General features: G+C 48.5%; 1 protein-coding gene across 1 annotated transcript in view; it reads right to left on the reverse strand.

Annotated features, from left to right (window-relative positions):
* Positions 1–722: 722 nt before the first annotated feature.
* Positions 723–18,472, reverse strand: part of nudt14 (nudix (nucleoside diphosphate linked moiety X)-type motif 14) — a 146,705-nt gene continuing 128,955 nt past the window's right edge. The window contains exon 5 of the mRNA XM_072494247.1: positions 723–1,150. Within this exon, the coding sequence (XP_072350348.1) occupies positions 889–1,150 (262 nt within the window). The 3' untranslated portion in view covers positions 723–888. The remainder of the gene's footprint in view (positions 1,151–18,472) is intronic.

Consider the following 18,472-nt stretch of genomic DNA (forward strand, 5'->3'; position numbering starts at 1 on the left):
TCACCCTGCCACCCTGCAGTGCTGACCATTGCATCACCCTGCCACCCTGCAGTGCTGACCACTGCATCACCCTGCCACCCTGCAGTGCTGACCACTGCATCACCCTGCCACCCTGCAGTGCTGACCACTGCATCACCCTGCCACCCTGCAGTGCTGACCACTGCACCACCCTGCCACCCTGCAGTGCTGACCATTGCACCACCCTGACACCCTGCAGTGCTGACCACGGCATCACCCTGACACCCTGCAGTGCTGACCACTGCATCACCCTGCCACCCTGCAGTGCTGACCATTGCACCACCATGCTGCCCTGCAACGCTAACCACTACGTCACCATGCAGTGCTGACCACTGCGTCACTCTGCCGTCCTGACCACTGCATCACCCTGCCGCCCTGCAGTGCCAGCCAGCGCTACATTTGTCACTGTTACAATGTCGCATACACAACAGCTGATTTTTGCCGATAAGCACAATGTGATAATGCCAGATAATCTGTGTTGAGTGATGTTGGTTGAGAAATAAATATTGACCCAGGACCCTGGAGAGAATGTCCTGTTTTTTCTGAATATGGGTAAATATGTGGTGGTTTTCCCATCGATGCCCAAAAGCTCTGAATGTTTAAAATAAATCGTCCCGTCTGACCAGGAACAGACTGGTCGGAATGAATGTCCTGCTGGATGTCATGAAGAACAAACACCAAAAGAAAGACCAAACTCAGATTAATAACTTTAAAAATACTTTATGAATCTTTGTAAGTGTTTACATTTTAAAAGGACCCCTGAAACTGGGAGTATTCGACAGGCGTTCACACACTGATTGGCTCATTTTGAATGTGGGCTGGTTTTCACTGGTGCATCTTGACGTTGATTGGGAATGACGCTGAACCCCATCAAGAGGCTGTTGACAGGCATTTCGCTGCCTGTAACTCCGGAGCGATACTGCGGTGAAACCACATAAAAGCAAAATTCACGCCCACTGTTTTGGGGATGCACTCGTCAAACACAAATGTTTGCCAGTCTTTCACGGGGACCTGAACCACTTCAATCAGTTCTCCTTCCTGCGCCTGTCCTCCGCCCGGTCCTACACGCAGATCGTCTGTAACCTCCACGTAAAACATGGTGTGCTTGGATCCCGTCACACCCACACTAGACCTGAGAGAGAAAGAAGACATGTCAGCCAGCGCTGCTTGCTCATTCAGACAGAAACATAAATGACAGGAGGGAAAAATGGGAAACGCTGCTGACCAGAGAGAAATTAGGGAGGAAGACAGGCAGCATGAGAGAGAGACAGGGAGAGAGACAAGACACACAGGTGTTTTGTTACCTGTGTGGTAGGTAACATGTGCTACTCAATCCTTGGTTAAGGATGAGGTCTTCTGAATCTCGATGAAGAAGACTCGAACTCGTCCAGTAGTAACAAAAGGTTTATTAAGTAACTATAACAATAATTGCATGAGTCCTTTATTTTAACTTTGATACTAGTGATAAGGTTAACAAGATCTAACTACGGTAACTATACGTAACTCCACTAGCCATCTGAACTATTCTGCTATTGCCCTGGTCACATTGCACCCAAGAGAGAGAGAGAGAGACCCAATGTGGTTGCTTTTTATACCCCTGTTGGTCCGGCCCTCTAGTGATCATGTGGTGCTACTGATTACACATTAACCCCTTGTGTACATGCACACATAGAGATCACTACATCCCCCTTTCTTTCGTGGTACATATTTTCTGTATGTTGTAAAGACATTTAAACAAACATAATGGATGCAGTTTGCAAATGTATTACATAAAATCAATGAGTTAGTCCGTCAAATGTGAAGACATTTAGTCTCTTAGGATTTTTCGCTTGCGTGAAATAGATAGACAAATGATGTTATGTACAAGTTGTGATGATCTTGATGATTATATAAAGCCAATTAATATTTATGAGTCCAATCTTAATTTAAAAATTTGTGAGTCCAAACTTTATGAATTTGTTTGGTTGAGTGGCTTCCGTCTTCTGTTGTTGAAGTGGTGATGTTGATGTCGGTATTTGTTTGTGAACGTCGTCAGTGTTCTTGTGTTTAAGTGACCATCAAGTCATCATGAGATGTTCGAAAGTTTGAATCACTTTGTGTCTGATTTAGACTTTCTTTTTTTCTATACTTGTGGTAGCGATTCTGTGTTACACCGTTGTCTGACCTGTGCTTGCGGTATGGATCTAGTGTGTCATCTGCCTTGAATGCTGGCGTGCTTGCTTGTTCTGGAGCAGATGTGAATTTGTGAGATTCTTTGTCATGCCATGGCATGTTTGTAGTCTTGACATTGTCTTGCAGTGTGCTGTGGCATTGTCCTTCATGTGCAGAGTTGTACCATGTTGCACAGGTCGTTGTTTCATTGTTGTCGTTTCTGCCGTTTCTGTGTTGGCCGTTTTCGTTGTCATTCTTGTTGTTGTCGTTCTTGTTGGTGTTTTTGGCGTGCTTGTTGTTTCTGTTTTTGCTGTTGTTCTTTTTGTTTTTGCTGTTGTTCTTCTTGTTTTTGTTGTTTCTGTTTTTGTTGTTTTTGCTGTTGTTCTTGTTGTTTTTGCTGTTGTTCTTGTTGTTTTTGTTGTTGTGCTTGTTGTTTCTGTTTTTGTTATGCTTCTTGTTGTTGTTGTTCTTGTAGTTTTTGATATTGCTGTCGTTCTTGTTTCTGCAGCGCTTCTTGTTGTTTTTGTTGCTCTTGTTGCACTGTATGTTGTTTTCGTTGTTGCTGTTGTTCTTGTTTCTGCTGTGCTTCTTGCGGTTTTTGTTGTACTTGTTGCGCTCAATGAGTGTTCCGTGTGGATGATGTGAGTCATTGTCACAGTTATTGGTGTCGGTGTCCTTTGCGGTATCTGTTACATTGAGCGTTTCTTCTTGAGAAATGTGAGAATGATCTGATGTTGCATTGATGTTGGTGACATCAGTCATTTGTGGTGGATTTGATTCCTCTTCTTTGCTTCCTTGATACTCCTCTTCTAGCGTCATTTCAGGTTCATTTGAATCATCTGTGATCTTTTTGTGCTCCTCTTCTGGAGTCAAAATCTTCAAGATTTCAATTGACGTGGTCTCTCTGGACTCTTGAGTAGCCCTCCTCTGATTGTTGAGTGCTTCCGTGCAGACGAGCTGAGATCTGTCAGTCTCGCTGTGATCCTGCACATCCTGTATGGGAATTGTGATTTCTTCGTCACTTGTCTCACATACAGTGGGTAGACATTCAGTGTCTTCCTGTTGGTTAAATAAGCTGGGTAGACTGTCATAGTCTTTTGGTTTTTCACGTGAGCTTGGTAAACTTTCATAGTCTGCTGCTGGTTGCGCAGATAAGATGGATAGACCTTCATAGTCTTGTTCATGCATGGCGTTCGCTATGGAGTGTTTGCTTGCTTCCATTTTTGAGTCTGTCACTGATCTGTCTGTGGAGGCTTGCGTCGCTCTCTTTGTGGAGGCTGGTGTCGCTCTCTCTGTGGAGTCTTTCATCGCTCTCTCTGTGGAGTCTTTCATCGTTCTCTCTGTGGAGACTTTCATCGCTCTCTGTGGAGTCTTTCATCGCTCTCTCTGTGGAGTCCTTCATCGCTCTCTCTGTGGAGTCCTTCATCGCTCTCTCTGTGGAGTGTTTCATCGCTCTCTGTGGAGTCTTTCATCGCTCTCTCTGTGGAGTCCTTCATCGCTCTCTCTGTGGAGTGTTTCATCGCTCTCTCTGTGGAGTCTGTCATCGCTCTCTCTGTGGAGATGTGCAGTGTTCTCGCTGTAGAGTCGTTCTGTGCTCTCTGTGTGGTGCTGTCTTCTTCTTGGGTATTGCTGTCATCCAATGTATCGACGATCTGCCATGGCATCATGGTATTGGATTCATCTACCATGAGAAGAGCCGTGTTGAGCTTTTCAACCATGTTGCAATGATCATCAATTCCGAATAACTCATCCATATCTGAGCAGTAGTCTTCAATGAACAAATCATCTCTTTTTGTTTCGGATTTGTCATTGTTCTTTCTATGTCCAATGAAGAAATCATCTTCTGAGTAGTATTCTTCAATGAACAAATCACTGTGCTCTCCTCTTTGGGTGGTGCAAACTGCTTGTGCCAGGGTGCTGCGGAGGTTATTTTTAACTGCTGGTGTAAGCTCGGGCATTGTTTTGTCTTTTGATATAAGAAAATTGGGTTTTACAGCTTTAAATGTCTTTTTGTTCATTTTCATGCATTTCCCGTTTAAGTGGGCGTGGTCTGGGTCCTCTGACGTCATGACGCTCGTGAGGTCATGCGTAGGAATCGATTGCGAATGCGCAATTCGAGTTTCCTTTACTGTGCGCTCTTTTCGCAACCGCGCATGCGCGGCTTCTCGGGTGTATTTTGCCGTTTTCCTTCTTTTTGAGAACTGCGCATGTGCGTACTGGCCGGAACGCTCTCGCTCAAGATGGCTGCCAATCAAAAAGTACTGTTGCATCAAGTGAGATCCTGCCTCTGCCTCGTGGTGAGTGTTCACACCATTTTTACCGATTTTGTTTTCTGGATACTGATTCTGTGTTTGTAAAGACTCACAGTATTGATTTTGTTTTTGTTCATAAGCATTTTTGTATAGCAATTTCTAGAGTTAGATACTTATCGTGTGAAAGTTATTCCTTCAAATTTCTGTAGATAGTCCAGAAATTAATTGATCCATTATCATAGAGTCTCTGAAATCAGCATAATCACAGCCTTGTGGTATTAACTTGAGATTTGTAATAAAATCATTGATGGGCCCTCCGTTTCTCTGGCATTTATGACAAGAGTTAAATCTTTCCAGCATCTCTCCAGACTGACTCCTACAGTGTTCATCAAATTTTTTGAGTATTACTTCTAATTTGGTGTTGTCTTCACCTTCTAAGTAATTAAAGCAATTATAGATTTCTCTAGCTTCATGGTCTCCTATTGAGAGTAGTAGTGCTATATTTGTTGCATCAGAGACCGTGCTTAAATCATTAGCTGCAACAAATATTTGGAATTTCTGTTCAAATCTTTTCCAGTTATAACTTAAATTACCGGTTGTTTCCAGCTGCCCTAGAGGTCCAATGAGTCCCATAATTAGTCGTCGAGGATCCATTTGCTGCGAAGTCTTCCACAGTCGAATATCCGGTCTGAATTTTCTTCTCTTTTTGTCTAACCTAATCTAACTGGTTCTGTTAAAGCCAACACGCCTGGTACCATGTTTTGTTACCTGTGTGGTAGGTAACATGTGCTACTCAACCCTTGGTTAATGATGAGGTCTTCTGAATCTCGATGAAGAAGACTCAAACTCGTCCAGTAGTAACAAAAGGTTTATTGAGTAACTATAACAATCACGTTCATATGTTTTGGCACGTTTATATGTTTTGGTCCTGTCCAAAGCTAGAGGATGACAGGAAGGAGGTTTTTAGAGCAAGGGTCCCAACACTGACTCCTGGGAGCTCCACCACAAACCTTCCTCCAATCTAAAATCATCCAATAACCATTCTCTCTGTCCTTTCCTTGTTGCGGCTGTTCCTTTATTCCATGAGCTATAACTCTGCTCAGACGTCTGTGTGCGGCTCTTCTCAAATGCCTTTTGGAAGTCGAGAGCCACATCGACAGAAAGAGAGAGAGACAAAAAAGCAAGATGGAGAGAGAGAGAGACAGGGAGAGAAAGAGAGAGGGAGAAAGAGAAATGGCGAGAGACGGCGAGGGAGTTAGGGAGAAATGGGCAGGGAGAGAGAGAGAGTGACCAGGAGAAGGGTGAGATGGACTGGAAGAGATGGACAGGGAGAGAGAAAAGTACAGGGGGAAACAAAGAGAGAGAGAGAGAGACAGAGAGATATGGGAGAGAGACAGAGAAAGGCACACAGCGATAGACAGGGGGAGAAAGAGAAAGGGAGGGAAAGAAACCAAAGAGAAAATGCTGGAAAATCTCAGCAGGTCTGGCAGCATCTGTAGGGAGAGAAAAGAGCTAAAGTTTCGAGTCCAGATGACCCTTTGTGAAAGGGAGAGAAAGCCAGAGGAAGAGAGACAGAGACAGAGAAAGAGACATGAAGACAGAGACAGTGACATAGACAGAGAAAGAGACAGGGAGAGAGAGACAGGCAGGGAGAGAGACAGGGAAAAAGGAAGAAATGGACAGAGAGAGAGAGACAGAGGGCAGGGAGAAAGGGAGTGGGAGACAGAGAGTGAGACAGAGAGAGATGCAGAGAGAAGGAGAGATGCGTAGGGAATATGGTGAAAGGGAAAGAGGGATGGAGGGAAAGAGAGAGAGAGAGAGAGAGAGAAAGATACAAGGAGAGACAGAGACAGAGAGAGGAAGACAGGGAGAGGAAGAGAGACAGGGAGGGGAGACAGGGCGAGGAGGAGACGGAGAGAGAGTCAGAATTAGACAGAGAGCAAATGGGAGTGACACAGAAAACGCAAAGGGCAAGTGAGTGAGAGAGAGAGACGGACAGACACAGTGTGATGCATGATCAATTGCACAAAGACTAGAGTTGAATACAACTGAGGCTTTATTACACTAAGATGTGTGGCCTCCTACAGCAGCTGGCGAAATGGCTGCTGTATGGGGAGCACACATATTTATACTCTGCCTACTGGGCAGAGCCAGCAGGCAGGGACTACCCCCGTACCTGTAGTACAGGGCCTTACCACACATCTCCTAATATATACAACAGTGGTGATTACCACATTCACCCCCTGTTAAAATTGAGTCTGGCGCGGGTGGCGGAGAACTATATACGGAACAAGTTTTAATATACAGAGTCAAAAAAAAATTTGGAGTCCAGTACATGGTGCTTTAACAGTTCCGAATCAATTACAAGTTTAGCCCGTCCGGGGCCTTGATCTGACGTTGTGAGTGACGCAGTGGTGGCGGCGATTCCGGTGCCGGCCTGGTCCTCGGTGACTCCGGGAGCGTGCCAAAATCCTCCGCATCCTCTTGAGTGGGCAGGGGGAGGACGGATGGTCCCGGGGGGGGTTGCTGCTGGGTGCGCCGGGGGAGGGGAGGGTGGCGCCGGGCCCGAGGGGTGTGTGTGTGGGGAACCTGCTGGTGCCAGGTCCCTGAGGGAGACAGTCTGGCGTCTGTTGGGGTACGCCATGTAGGCATACTGGGGGTTAGCGTGGAGTAACTGCACCCTTTCAACCAACGGGTCCGCCTTGTGGAGTCGTACGTGCTTACGGAGGAGTACGGGTCCTGGAGCTGCGAGCCAAGTCGGGAGCGACACCCCGGATGTGGACTTCCTGGGGAAGGCTAAGAGACGTTCATGGGGTGTGTCGTCAGTCGCAGTGCATAGTAGCGACCGAATGGAGTGCAGTGCATCGGGGAGGACCTCCAGCCAGCGTGAGGCTGGGAGATTTCTGGCGGACCTCCTGCTGGAGGCGATACCCCTGCTGAGCAGAAACTGACGCAGCTCATCACTCATGAATGAGGATCCCCTGTCACTGTGGATGTAGGCGGGGAAGCCGAACAGCGCGAAGATTGTGTTGAGGGCTTTGATGACGGTGGCAGACGTCATGTCGGGGCATGGGATGGCGAAGGGGAATCTGGAGTACTCATCGACCACACTGAGCAAATATGTGTTATGGTCGGTGGAGGGGAGGGGCCCTTTGAAATCCACGCTGAGGCGTTCAAAGGGGCGGGAGGCCTTCACCAGGCGCGCGCGGTCCGGCTGGTAGAAGTGCGGTTTGCACTCCGCACAGACCTGGCAGTCTCTGGTGATTGCCCGTACTTCCTCGACGGAGTAGGGCAGATTGCGGGCCTTGATGAAGTGGTAAAACCGTGTGACTCCCGGGTTGTCGTGCAGAGTCCGGAGACAGTCCACCTGTGTGCTGGCACATGTACCTCGGGATAGGGCATCGGGGTCTCGTTGAGCCTACCGGGGCGATACAAAATCTCGTAGTTGTAGGTGGAGAGCTCGATCCTCCACCTCAAGATTTTATCGTTTTTGATCTTGCCCCGCTGTGTGTTATTGAACATGAAGGCTACCGACCATTGGTCAGTGCCGAATTTCGGAGGCATGAAGGGTTCGTGAAAAGAATGCCACGGGCCTGCCTGCCTGGTTGAGGGTGGCGGCTAGAGCGATGTCCGATGCATCGCTCTCGACTTGAAAGGGTAACGTCTCGGCGACTGTGTGCGGCCTTGGCGATGTCGGCCCTAATACGGAGTGGGACCTAGAGGCCAGGGAGATTCTCTGATTTGCGGGGTGTACCGCGAGGGAGCAGCGCCTTACCGTATCGGGATGGATGAAGCTTTTGGTGCTCCCGGAGTCCAGCAGACAGGAGATCTTGTGCCCATCGATCTTCACACTTGTCGAGGCGGTGGCTAGATTGTGCGGGCGGGACTGGTCAATCGTGACCGAGGCGAGTCGCGGCTGGTCGTCGCTGGTGTCGGACGATGGGGTGCCCGGGGGGCACGGGTCCTGGTACGATGGTGGCACCCATGTGCCGTGGGGGAGACAAGATGGCGGCGCCTGAAGATCTTGAGGTAGGCAAGATGGCGGCGCCCACAGCCCGCACGTGGCGGGGGTTGAAAAAGATGGCGGCGCCCATGGGCCGTACGTGGTCCGCGGAGGAGAAGATGGCGGCGCCCACTGTCCGTACACGGGGGTGGGGGTCAGGGCGATCGCGGTGACTGAGCGGGCCTGGCACACCGCGGCGAAGTGCCCCTTCTTGCCGCTGGCCTTGCAAAGGGCGCTGCGGGCCGGGCAGCGTTGGCGGGGGGTTTTTTGCTGCCCACAGAAGTAACATCTGGGGCCCCCGGGGTTGGCTGGCTGGCGTGTGGCACAGGCGTAGGATTGGCTGAGTGGGATCCCCGGTGGGCGGCCGTCTGCGGAGTCCACAATGCGTAGGAGGAGTGGGCCGCGCGGCCGGTGGTGTAAGCCTGGATATTGCGTGAGGCGATTGTCATCGATAGCGCCAGCTTTTTGGTTGCCGCGAGGTCGAGCGTGGCCCCCTCTAAAAGTCGCTGGCGGATGTGGTCTGACCCTAACCCCGCGACGAAAGCGTCCCGCATGAGGAGGTTCGAATGTTCCGTGGCCGGGCCGGCCTGACAGTCACAGTCTCTGACCAGGGGAATTAAAGCACGACAGAAATCTGCTACGGACTCACCAGGGAGCTGACTACGAGTAGAGAGTATGTGTCTGGCGAAGAGCGTGTTCGTCCGCTGGGCGTAGTTCTCTTTCAGTAGCGCCATGGCTTCATCATAGGTCGGCGCGTCCTGGATAAGCGGAAAAACGTTGGAGCTCAGCCGTGAGTCGAGGATCTGAATCTTCTGAGCTTCCGGGATTGGGTCTGGTGCAGACCTGATGGAAGCTTCGAAACAAGCTAGCCAGTGTTGAAAGTCCTTTTTGGCATCGCTTGATTGCGGATCCAGCTGCAGGCGATCCGGCTTGATGCGGAGGTCCATCTTCTGAAAACTTTTGTGTAATAAATTGATGCACGATCAATTGCACAAAGAGGAGAGTTGAATACAACTGAGGCTTTATTACACTAAGATGTGTGGCCTCCTACAGCAGCTGGCGAAATGGCTGCTGTACGGGGAGCACACATATTTACACTCCGCCTACTGGGCGGAGCCAGCAGGCAGGGACTACCCCCGTACCTGTAGTAAAGGGCCTTACCACACATCTAATATATACAACAGTGGTGATTACCACAAAGTGTGAGAGGGTGAGAGAGTAAAACCTAATGAGGGAGAGGAAGCTTGAGTTGAACAGCCTATTGTATAATAATTTCTTCCCTATGAGTTAGAATATATAAAATGAGTATGGAGAGCTGCTCTGGTACCATGTGACCTTGTGACATTTAATTAATGTTAAGCTAAACAATGAATTGTTAAAAACCACGGTAAGCAGATAAAGTCTGCAACTAAACAAGAAGATGTAGGTTCGAGGGCGGCGAGGGCTACATGAAGTCAATCCCACTGCACCTCTCAATGGAACAGCAAACCTGATCCTTAAACTATCACTTCACTCCAGAGTATTCGGGATGGATTATAACCCTCTGCTTTCAATCCTGCATTCACAACTCCCCCCACTCCAGCCCCCTCCCTCTGATCTCCGAAACTCGTTGTACCTGTTTGCACTTTGGTTGAGAGATGGAACGATGCTCCCTGCTCCAACATTCCTGCGTGTCCCTGCATTCCCCAATTCCCCCCAAAACCCAGATCTAGTTTTCCCCCTGGGATTATTTCTGTCAGGTTTACGCCATTGCCTAGGTGTGACTGGGAAATAACTGGAACAGAATGCTTTACTGTGAGAAACTTGGCCACCTTTCTCCCTCAATTATTCAAAATGTTTCCACTGAAGCTTGACAGGCTGTGATGGTTAACTGCACCGGCGTGTTCTTGCTTGTCGACAGAAAGCAGTGACTGTAAAAACTGCACTTTGCGCCAGGCCAGCTGTGCAAGGCTCAGCGAGGTGGCACCACCTGAAAAACTGGAACAAAATGAGTGCGAAAAGGGCCGAGAGTCGGTCAGCACAGAGTCTGTCGAAGCTGCACAGGGGTGCAGAGAGGAGAGGATTAGAACTGGCTAAAGATCAGTGAGCAACAACTGCCTAATGACCCTTCACTGCCACTTGGTTTACTCCCCCTCCCCAGTCACAGTTCCTGATCCAGACTGGGACAGGCAGCTCTCCACACTCTCCTCGAGGGACAGTTCTACCTCTAGGCTCTCCAGAGTAAGACAATCAGCAGCCCAATCAGCCACAATAACAACTTGCATTTGTATATCGCCTTTAGAGGGAGCTGGAGAGAGAGAGACAGACAGACAGAGGAAGAGGGACAGGGAGGGGAGACAGGCAGGAGGAGAGAGAGAGAAAGAGAATTAGACAGAGATCAAATGGGAACAGCACAGAAAACACAAAGAGCAAGTGAGTGACAGACAGAGACGGACAAAGTGTGAGAGAGTGAGTGAGTAAAACCTAATGAGGGAGAGGAAGCTTGAGTTAAACAACTTATCGTATAACGAATATAGTGAACATAGAACATTACAGCGCAGTACAGGCCCTTCAGCCCTCGATGTTGCGCCGACCTGTGAAACCACTCTAAAGCCCATCTGCACTATTCCCTTATCGCCCATATGTCTATCCAATGACCATTTGAATGCCCTTAGTGTTGGCGAGTCCACTACTGTTGCAGGCAGGGCATTCCACGCCCTTACTACTCTCTGAGTAAAGAACCTACCTCTGACATCTGTCCTATATCTATCTCCCCTCAATTTAAAGCTATGTCCCCTCGTGCTGGACATCACCATCCGAGGAAAAAGGCTCTCACTGTCCACCCTATCCAATCCTCTGATCATCTTGTATGCCTCAATTAAGTCACCTCTTAACCTTCTTCTCTCGAACGAAACATCCCAATGGGCTTTGCAGGAATGTTAACAAACTAAATCGGAGACAGAGTCACATAAATAGATATTAGGAGAAAAGATCAGAGACAGGCTCATAATAATAATATAATCTTTATTGTCACAAGTAGGCTTACATTAACACTGCAATGAAGTTACTGTGAACAGCCCCTAGTCGCCACATTCTGGCGCCTGTTCGGGTACACAGAGGGAGAATTCAGAATGTCCAATTCGCCTAACAGCACGTCTTTCGGGACTTGTGGGAGGAAACCGGAGCACCCGGAGGAAACCCACGCAGGCACGGGGAGAACGTGCAGACTCCAAGCCAGGAATCAAACCTGGGACCCTGGCGCTGTGAAGCAACAGTGCTAACCACTGTGCTACTGTGCCGCTCAAAGAACCATCTTAAAGACAGAAAGAGAGTTAAGAGACAAGGGGTTTAAGGAAGGAATTCTGTGGCTTAGGACCCAAGCAGTTGAAGGCATGAGTGCAAATGATAGAGTAACTAAAACCAGGAACACACACAAGGCCAGATTTGGAGGAATGCAGATATTCCAGCGGGTTGTCAGGTTGGAGGGGCAAGGCGATAGAGGGATTTGAAAACAAGGAGCAGAATTTTAACATTGACGTGTTGCTGGAATGTGACCCGATGTAGTTAACTGAGCGCACAGGCGGTAGATGAACAGGACTTGGTGCGTGTGTGGCTGGACTCAAGTTTATATAAAGTGGAAGATGAGAGAGGTCAGTCAAGAGGGCATTGGAATAGTTCGGTCTGCGTGTACCAAAAGGCATGGACGCAAGTGGTGCAAAAAGCAGCAAGGGAGCTAAAGCAGGGCAGGATTGAGCGGTGTTCCCTGAACGAAAGTAGGCAGATTTGCGAATGGAGCAGGAATGTGGCAGGAGCTCAGCTCGGAGTCGGATAGGACACCGAGGCTGCGCACAGTCTGGGTCAGCCTCAGGAAGTTAACAGGGAGATGGATGGAGGCACCAGCTAAGGAACAGAGTTTTGAACGGGAACAGAAAAAAATGGACCCTGCTTGCCCAATACTTTGAAGAAATCCCTGCTCATCCAGCACTGGATGTCTGACAAGCGGCCTGACATATCAGGAGGACCAAACAAGGTGATAGAGAAGTAGATCGGGGTGTCGTCAGCGTGTATGTTGAATCTGACATGTATTTTGATGATGTCACTGAGGGGCGACATGTGGATGAGAAGGATAGACGGGGGCAACGGTGTGAGAGTGAAAAGAGAAGCTCTTGCGGGTGACTCTCTGACTATGGCTGGATTGACAAGAATGCACCCAGCCGAAGGAGGTCCTAGCTAGCTGAATGACAGAGGAGAATGGCGTGGTCAACCAGGTCAAAGGCAGCAGACAGGTCAAGAGGACTGATGAGCTTAGGTTGCCATGGTCACCGTCAGATAGTATGTCAATTGTGACTTTGATAGGGAGATTTTCAGCACTGTGGCAGGGCGGAAACCTGGTTGGAGGAATTCAAACAGCTGCGACACAGATAACCATGGATTAGGGAGGCAGAAACACATTAAAGGACTTGAGAGGAAAGAGACGTGGAGATCAGGCAGTACTTTTCTTTTATTCTTACTTGGGATTTCCTTCACTAAAGCGCTTGAGTGAACCAGATGAGGTTTTACAACAATCAACATTGGATTCATAGTCATCACAAGACTTTTCATTCCAGATTGAACTCAAATTTCTCCATCTGCCATGGCGGGACTCGAACCTGGCTCCCCAGAGCATTGAATCTCTGGATTACTAATCCAGTGACAGTATCACTACACCACTGCCTCCCCATAAGGGCGAGGACAGAGAGGCCAAGTGTGTGTTTTTTTGTGCTAAGTCCTGATTGTGAGCGATTTGAAGGGGAATGGGCAGTTCATGAGCAGAAGGTGCCATTCACAACATCAGCTAACATGGGGTGTCAGCAAGGGGGTGGGGCGGTCAACAGTGGTCAGAGTAGAGTCGAAGGAGCAAAAATGGATCTTATGGAAAACATGAGCTCGGAAGAGCACAAGGGGACATAGTGTCCTCGGCCCAACCACCTTCAGCTGGTGCATCAATGACACTCCTTCCAACACAAGGTCAGAAGTGAGGAACGTTCACTGATGATTACACATTGCTCAGCACGATTCACGACTCCTCAGATACTGAGGCAGCCCACGTCCATATGCAGCAAGACCTGGACAATATTCATGCATGGGCTGATAAGTGACAAGTGGTGATTATGCCACACAAGTACCAGGCAACGACCGTCTCCAACAGGAGAAATCGATCTGTCAGTCAAGAGTGCTTCATAGCCACTATGTCAAAGAGGAGCAAGGGAATTCCTTCCAACACCCAAAACAGATGAACTTGTCTTTATCACATTGCTGTTTGTACGATCTTGCTGTGAGTAGATTCGTTGCTACATTTCCAACTTCACAACAGTGACTGCACGTCAAAAGGTACGTCATTAGTTGTGACGAACTCTAAGATGTCCCAAAGTCATAACGGGTTCTTTCTATATAAATGATTATTTTTTACATTCAGAGGGGTTTTCAAAAGTCCAATCTCAGGAGGAGAGCATTGCTGGCAACACGAGCATTTATTGCCCGTCCCTATGTAGTGGGTGTCAAAACCAACCCCGAGGGGCTTTTCACAGTAACTTCATTGAAGCCTGATGGTGACAATAAGCGATTATTATTATAATATTGTCCATGTCCAACACCCATGGTTGCAGCAAATGGAGTTAAAGGACAGTGAGCTCATGCAGGAACCCTGGCTAGTATCTCTCCACTTTAGGGCAGGTGATTTGTTTTGAAGCTAAGGTACAAAATCAAGAATTAAGTGATTTAAAAAAATAAAAAATTTAGAGTACCCAATTCGTTTTTTCCAATTAAGGGGCAATTTAGTGTGGCCAATCCACCTACCCTGCACATCTTTTGGGTTGGGGGGAGGGGCGAAACCCACGCAGACACGGGGAGAATGTGCAAACTCCACACGGACAGTGACCCAGAGCCGGGATCGAACCTGGGACCTCGGCACCGTGAGACTGCAGTGCTAACCACTGCGCCACCATGCTGCCCCAGAATGAAGTGATTTGCGGGACGGTTAAAAGCGTGGAAATGGAGGGTGGCACGGTGGCGCAGTGGTTAGCACTGCTGCCTCATGGCACCGAGGTCCCGGGTTCGATCCCGGCTCTGGGTCACTGTCGGTGTGGAGTTTGCACATTCTCCCCGGGTCTGCGTGGGTTTCACCCCACAACCCAAAAGATGTGCAGGGTGGGTGGATTGGGCCACGCTAAATTGCCCCTTAATTGGGAAAATGAAAAAACAATGTGGAAATGCCATACATTGAAAGTGTTTTGGGAAGGAACAAGTGGGCGTGTGCTGTCTCTCCAATTCATACAGAAGACCTCATTCTCCCCCTTTCCGGAGCATTCCCACATTCCATATTCTGACCCTCCACCCTGAACCACCACACTTTAAAAATCAAGCCTTTGCCCATCTTCTCTTTTATGGTGTGGCCTGATATGGTGGAGCCCAGAAATAAGAGTCTAACTCTGCAGGGTCCTTGCCAAGAGGGAATTCTTCACATCAATGGGCTCTGGAACTCTTGGCAGAAAACCGTTATTGAAGCTGAGGGACAATTAAACATTTCAAAACTGAGGTAGCTAGGTTTTGCAGAGCAATGCTATTGAAGGTTACAGAACCAAGTCGGGTAAGTGGGATTATGATGCACATCAGCGAAGATGTCAACGAATATGGACTGATGTTCCTACAATAAACCTTGGCTCTTCAGCTGGGATTTCCATTCGGAGGTTAAAAAGCCCTGTATTTAGTGTGTTCACAGTAGATTTTGATTCTCTCTGAACAAGGTCGGAGGGTCTTGGAGAATTCTCTCAACTCGAGCCATGGTGCACCGGGTTCCATTCACGTTGCCACATTCCCAAATAGGTTAGAATTCACCCAATTCTCGGCCCAGCTGGAAGTAGAGAGTAACAAGCAGCGGATTCCCCGGGAAGAGTTACTGGAAGATCAGGTGTGGACACCTTATACCGAGGAGAGATTGTTTTTACAGAACCCCTTGCATTTGTTCTCTGGGTAAGGTTGAATGCTCTGAATGTTTAGACAGTAACAGCTGTCTGCCCTTCACCTACACACTAACAAAGAACCCGTACTAAACAATAAACAGTCCCTTAGCAACCAGGCCTCTTCCAATGGGCACGAAACCCACACCAACCAATTAAAACAGTCCCGACAGTCATGACCATGGCAACAAGGGCAAAGGCAGTAAGTTGCTTTCAGTCAGTGTCACGGTTTCCAGATGTCTCCACACCGTAACTCAGCTCCAGAAATGTTGTCATAACTATTGAAATTCCTGATAGAAAATAATTCAGGCACAACAACTTGGGTGCACACATTCTGCAAGCACTGAATGCTATGTGTGCCAGCTCATACCCTCCCGCTCCCACTGTATCCATTCAGTACCCACTGTATCCATTCAGTACCCACTGTATCCATTCAGTACCCACTGTATCCATTCAGTACCCACTGTATCCATTCAATACTCACTGTAGCCCACTGTATCCATTCAGTACCCACTGTATCCATTCAGTACCCACTGTATCCATTCAGTACCCACTGTATCCATTCAATACTCACTGTATCCATTCAATACTCACTGTAGCCCACTGTATCCATTCAGTACCCACTGTATCCATTCAATACTCACTGTAGCCCACTGTATCCATTCAGTACCCACTGTATCCATTCAGTGATCACTGTAGCCCACTGGCTCCCACTGTATCCATTCAGTACCCACTGTATCTATTCAGTACCCACTATATCCATTCAGTACCCACTGTATCCATTCAACTCACTGTATCCATTCAGTACTCACTGTAGCCCACTGTATCCATTCAGTACCCACTGTATCCATTCAATACTCACTGTAGCCCACTGTATCCATTCAGTACCCACTGTATCCATTCAGTGATCACTGTAGCCCACTGGCTCCCACTGTATCCATTCAGTACCCACTGTATCCATTCAATACTCACTGTATCCATTCAGTACTCACTGTAGCCCACTGTATCCATTCAGTACCCACTGTATCCATTCAGTACCCACTGTATCCATTCAATACTAACTGTATCCATTCAGTGATCACTGTAGCCCACTGGCTCCCACTGATTCCATTCAGTACCCACTGTATCCATTCAGTACCCACTGTAACCCACTGGCTCCCACTGTATCCATTCAGTACTCACTGTAACCCACTGGCTCTCACTGTATCCATTCAGTACTCACTGTAACCCACTGGCTCTCTCTGTACCTGTCCGGTGCTCACTGTAACCCACTGGTTCTCTCTGTATCTGTCCAGTACTCACTGTAACCCACTGGCTCTCTCTGTATCTGTCCAGTACTCACTGTAACCCACTGGCTCTCTCTGTATCTGTCCAGTACTCACTGTAACCCACTGGCTCTCTCTGTATCTGTCCAGTACTCACTGTAACCCACTGGCTCTCTCTGTATCTGTCCAGTACTCACTGTAACCCACTGGCTCTCTGTATCTGTCCAGTACTCACTGTAACCCAATGGCTCTCTCTGTATCTGTCCAGTACTCACTGTAACCCACTGGCTCTCTCTGTATCTGTCCAGTACTCACTGTAACCTACTGGCTCTCTCTGTATCTGTCCAGTACTCACTGTAACCCACTGGCTCTCTCTGTATCTATCCAGTACTCACTGTAACCCACTGGCTCTCTCTGTATCTGTCCAGTACTCACTGTAACCCAATGGCTCTCTCTCTGTATCTGTCCAGTACTCACTGTAACCCACTGGCTCTCTCTGTATATGTCCAGTACTCACTGTAACCCACTGGCTCTCACTGTATCTGTCCAGTACTCACTGTAGCCCACTGGCTCTCTCTGTATCTATCCAGTACTCACTGTAGCCCACTGGCTCTCTCTGTATCTGTCCAGTACTCACTGTAACCCACTGGCTCTCTCTGTATCTGTCCAGTACTCACTGTAACCCACTGGCTCTCACTGTATCTGTCCAGTACTCACTGTAGTCCACTGGCTCTCTCTGTATCTGTCCAGTACTCACTGTAACCCACTGGCTCTCTCTGTATCTGTCCAGTACTCACTGAAATCCATCGGCACTCTCTGTATCTGTCCAGTACTCACTGTAACCCACTGGCTCTCTCTGTATCTGTCCAGTACTCACTGTAACCCACTGGCTCTCTCTGTATCTGCCCAGTACTCACTGTAACCCACTGGCTCTCTCTGTATCTGTCCAGTACTCACTGTAACCCACTGGCTCTCTGTATCTGTCCAGTACTCACTGTAACCCAATGGCTCTCTCTGTATCTGTCCAGTACTCACTGTAACCCACTGGCTCTCTCTGTATCTGTCCAGTACTCACTGTAACCTACTGGCTCTCTCTGTATCTGTCCAGTACTCACTGTAACCCACTGGCTCTCTCTGTATCTGTCCAGTACTCACTGTAACCCACTGGCTCTCTCTGTATCTGTCCAGTACTCACTGTAACCCACTGGCTCTCTCTGTATCTGTCCAGTACTCACTGAAATCCATCGGCACTCTCTGTATCCAGCCGGCACTTACAGTTAACATAAATATATAAAATGCTTCTCCTATAAATGAGCATTTTTCCTCTCGGTTTCCCATCCCTGTCTTTCTCATTTGACAATGGACCACTCTGCCTGGGATGAATATCATTCAGGTTTCATCCCTTCTCTGTGTTGAGGTTGCTGGTCGCAGGTTACAGAGCAGTTTGGTGAGGGTCGGAGGGAGGTCCAATTGGAATTAGTAGCCCAGGACTAGAGAGAGGAAAACATCAGCTGGGCTGTCTGCTCCTGACCAGTGTTTAATGATCCCTGCTCCACAGTGTGTGTGGGTATCAGTGGAGGGTAATGTGTGATATGCCCCCCACCCCAGGGAGACAGAGTTTCAATTTGACTGTTCATTGGCCTGTGTAAAGGGTGATCGTCTGTGCGGGGTGAGCAAGAGGGCGACAGTGCGACCCCAGAACGTCAGACGGCTCAGAACCTTCAGCAGAGAAGAGGGGCATAGAGGCTGAGGAGGAAAGAGGGTGAATAGACCAGAAGACATGGGAGCAGAAATAGGCCATTCGGCCCA

The sequence above is a fragment of the Scyliorhinus torazame genome, chromosome 2, assembly GCF_047496885.1.
Source record: "Scyliorhinus torazame isolate Kashiwa2021f chromosome 2, sScyTor2.1, whole genome shotgun sequence".
Lineage (NCBI taxonomy): Eukaryota > Metazoa > Chordata > Chondrichthyes > Carcharhiniformes > Scyliorhinidae > Scyliorhinus > Scyliorhinus torazame.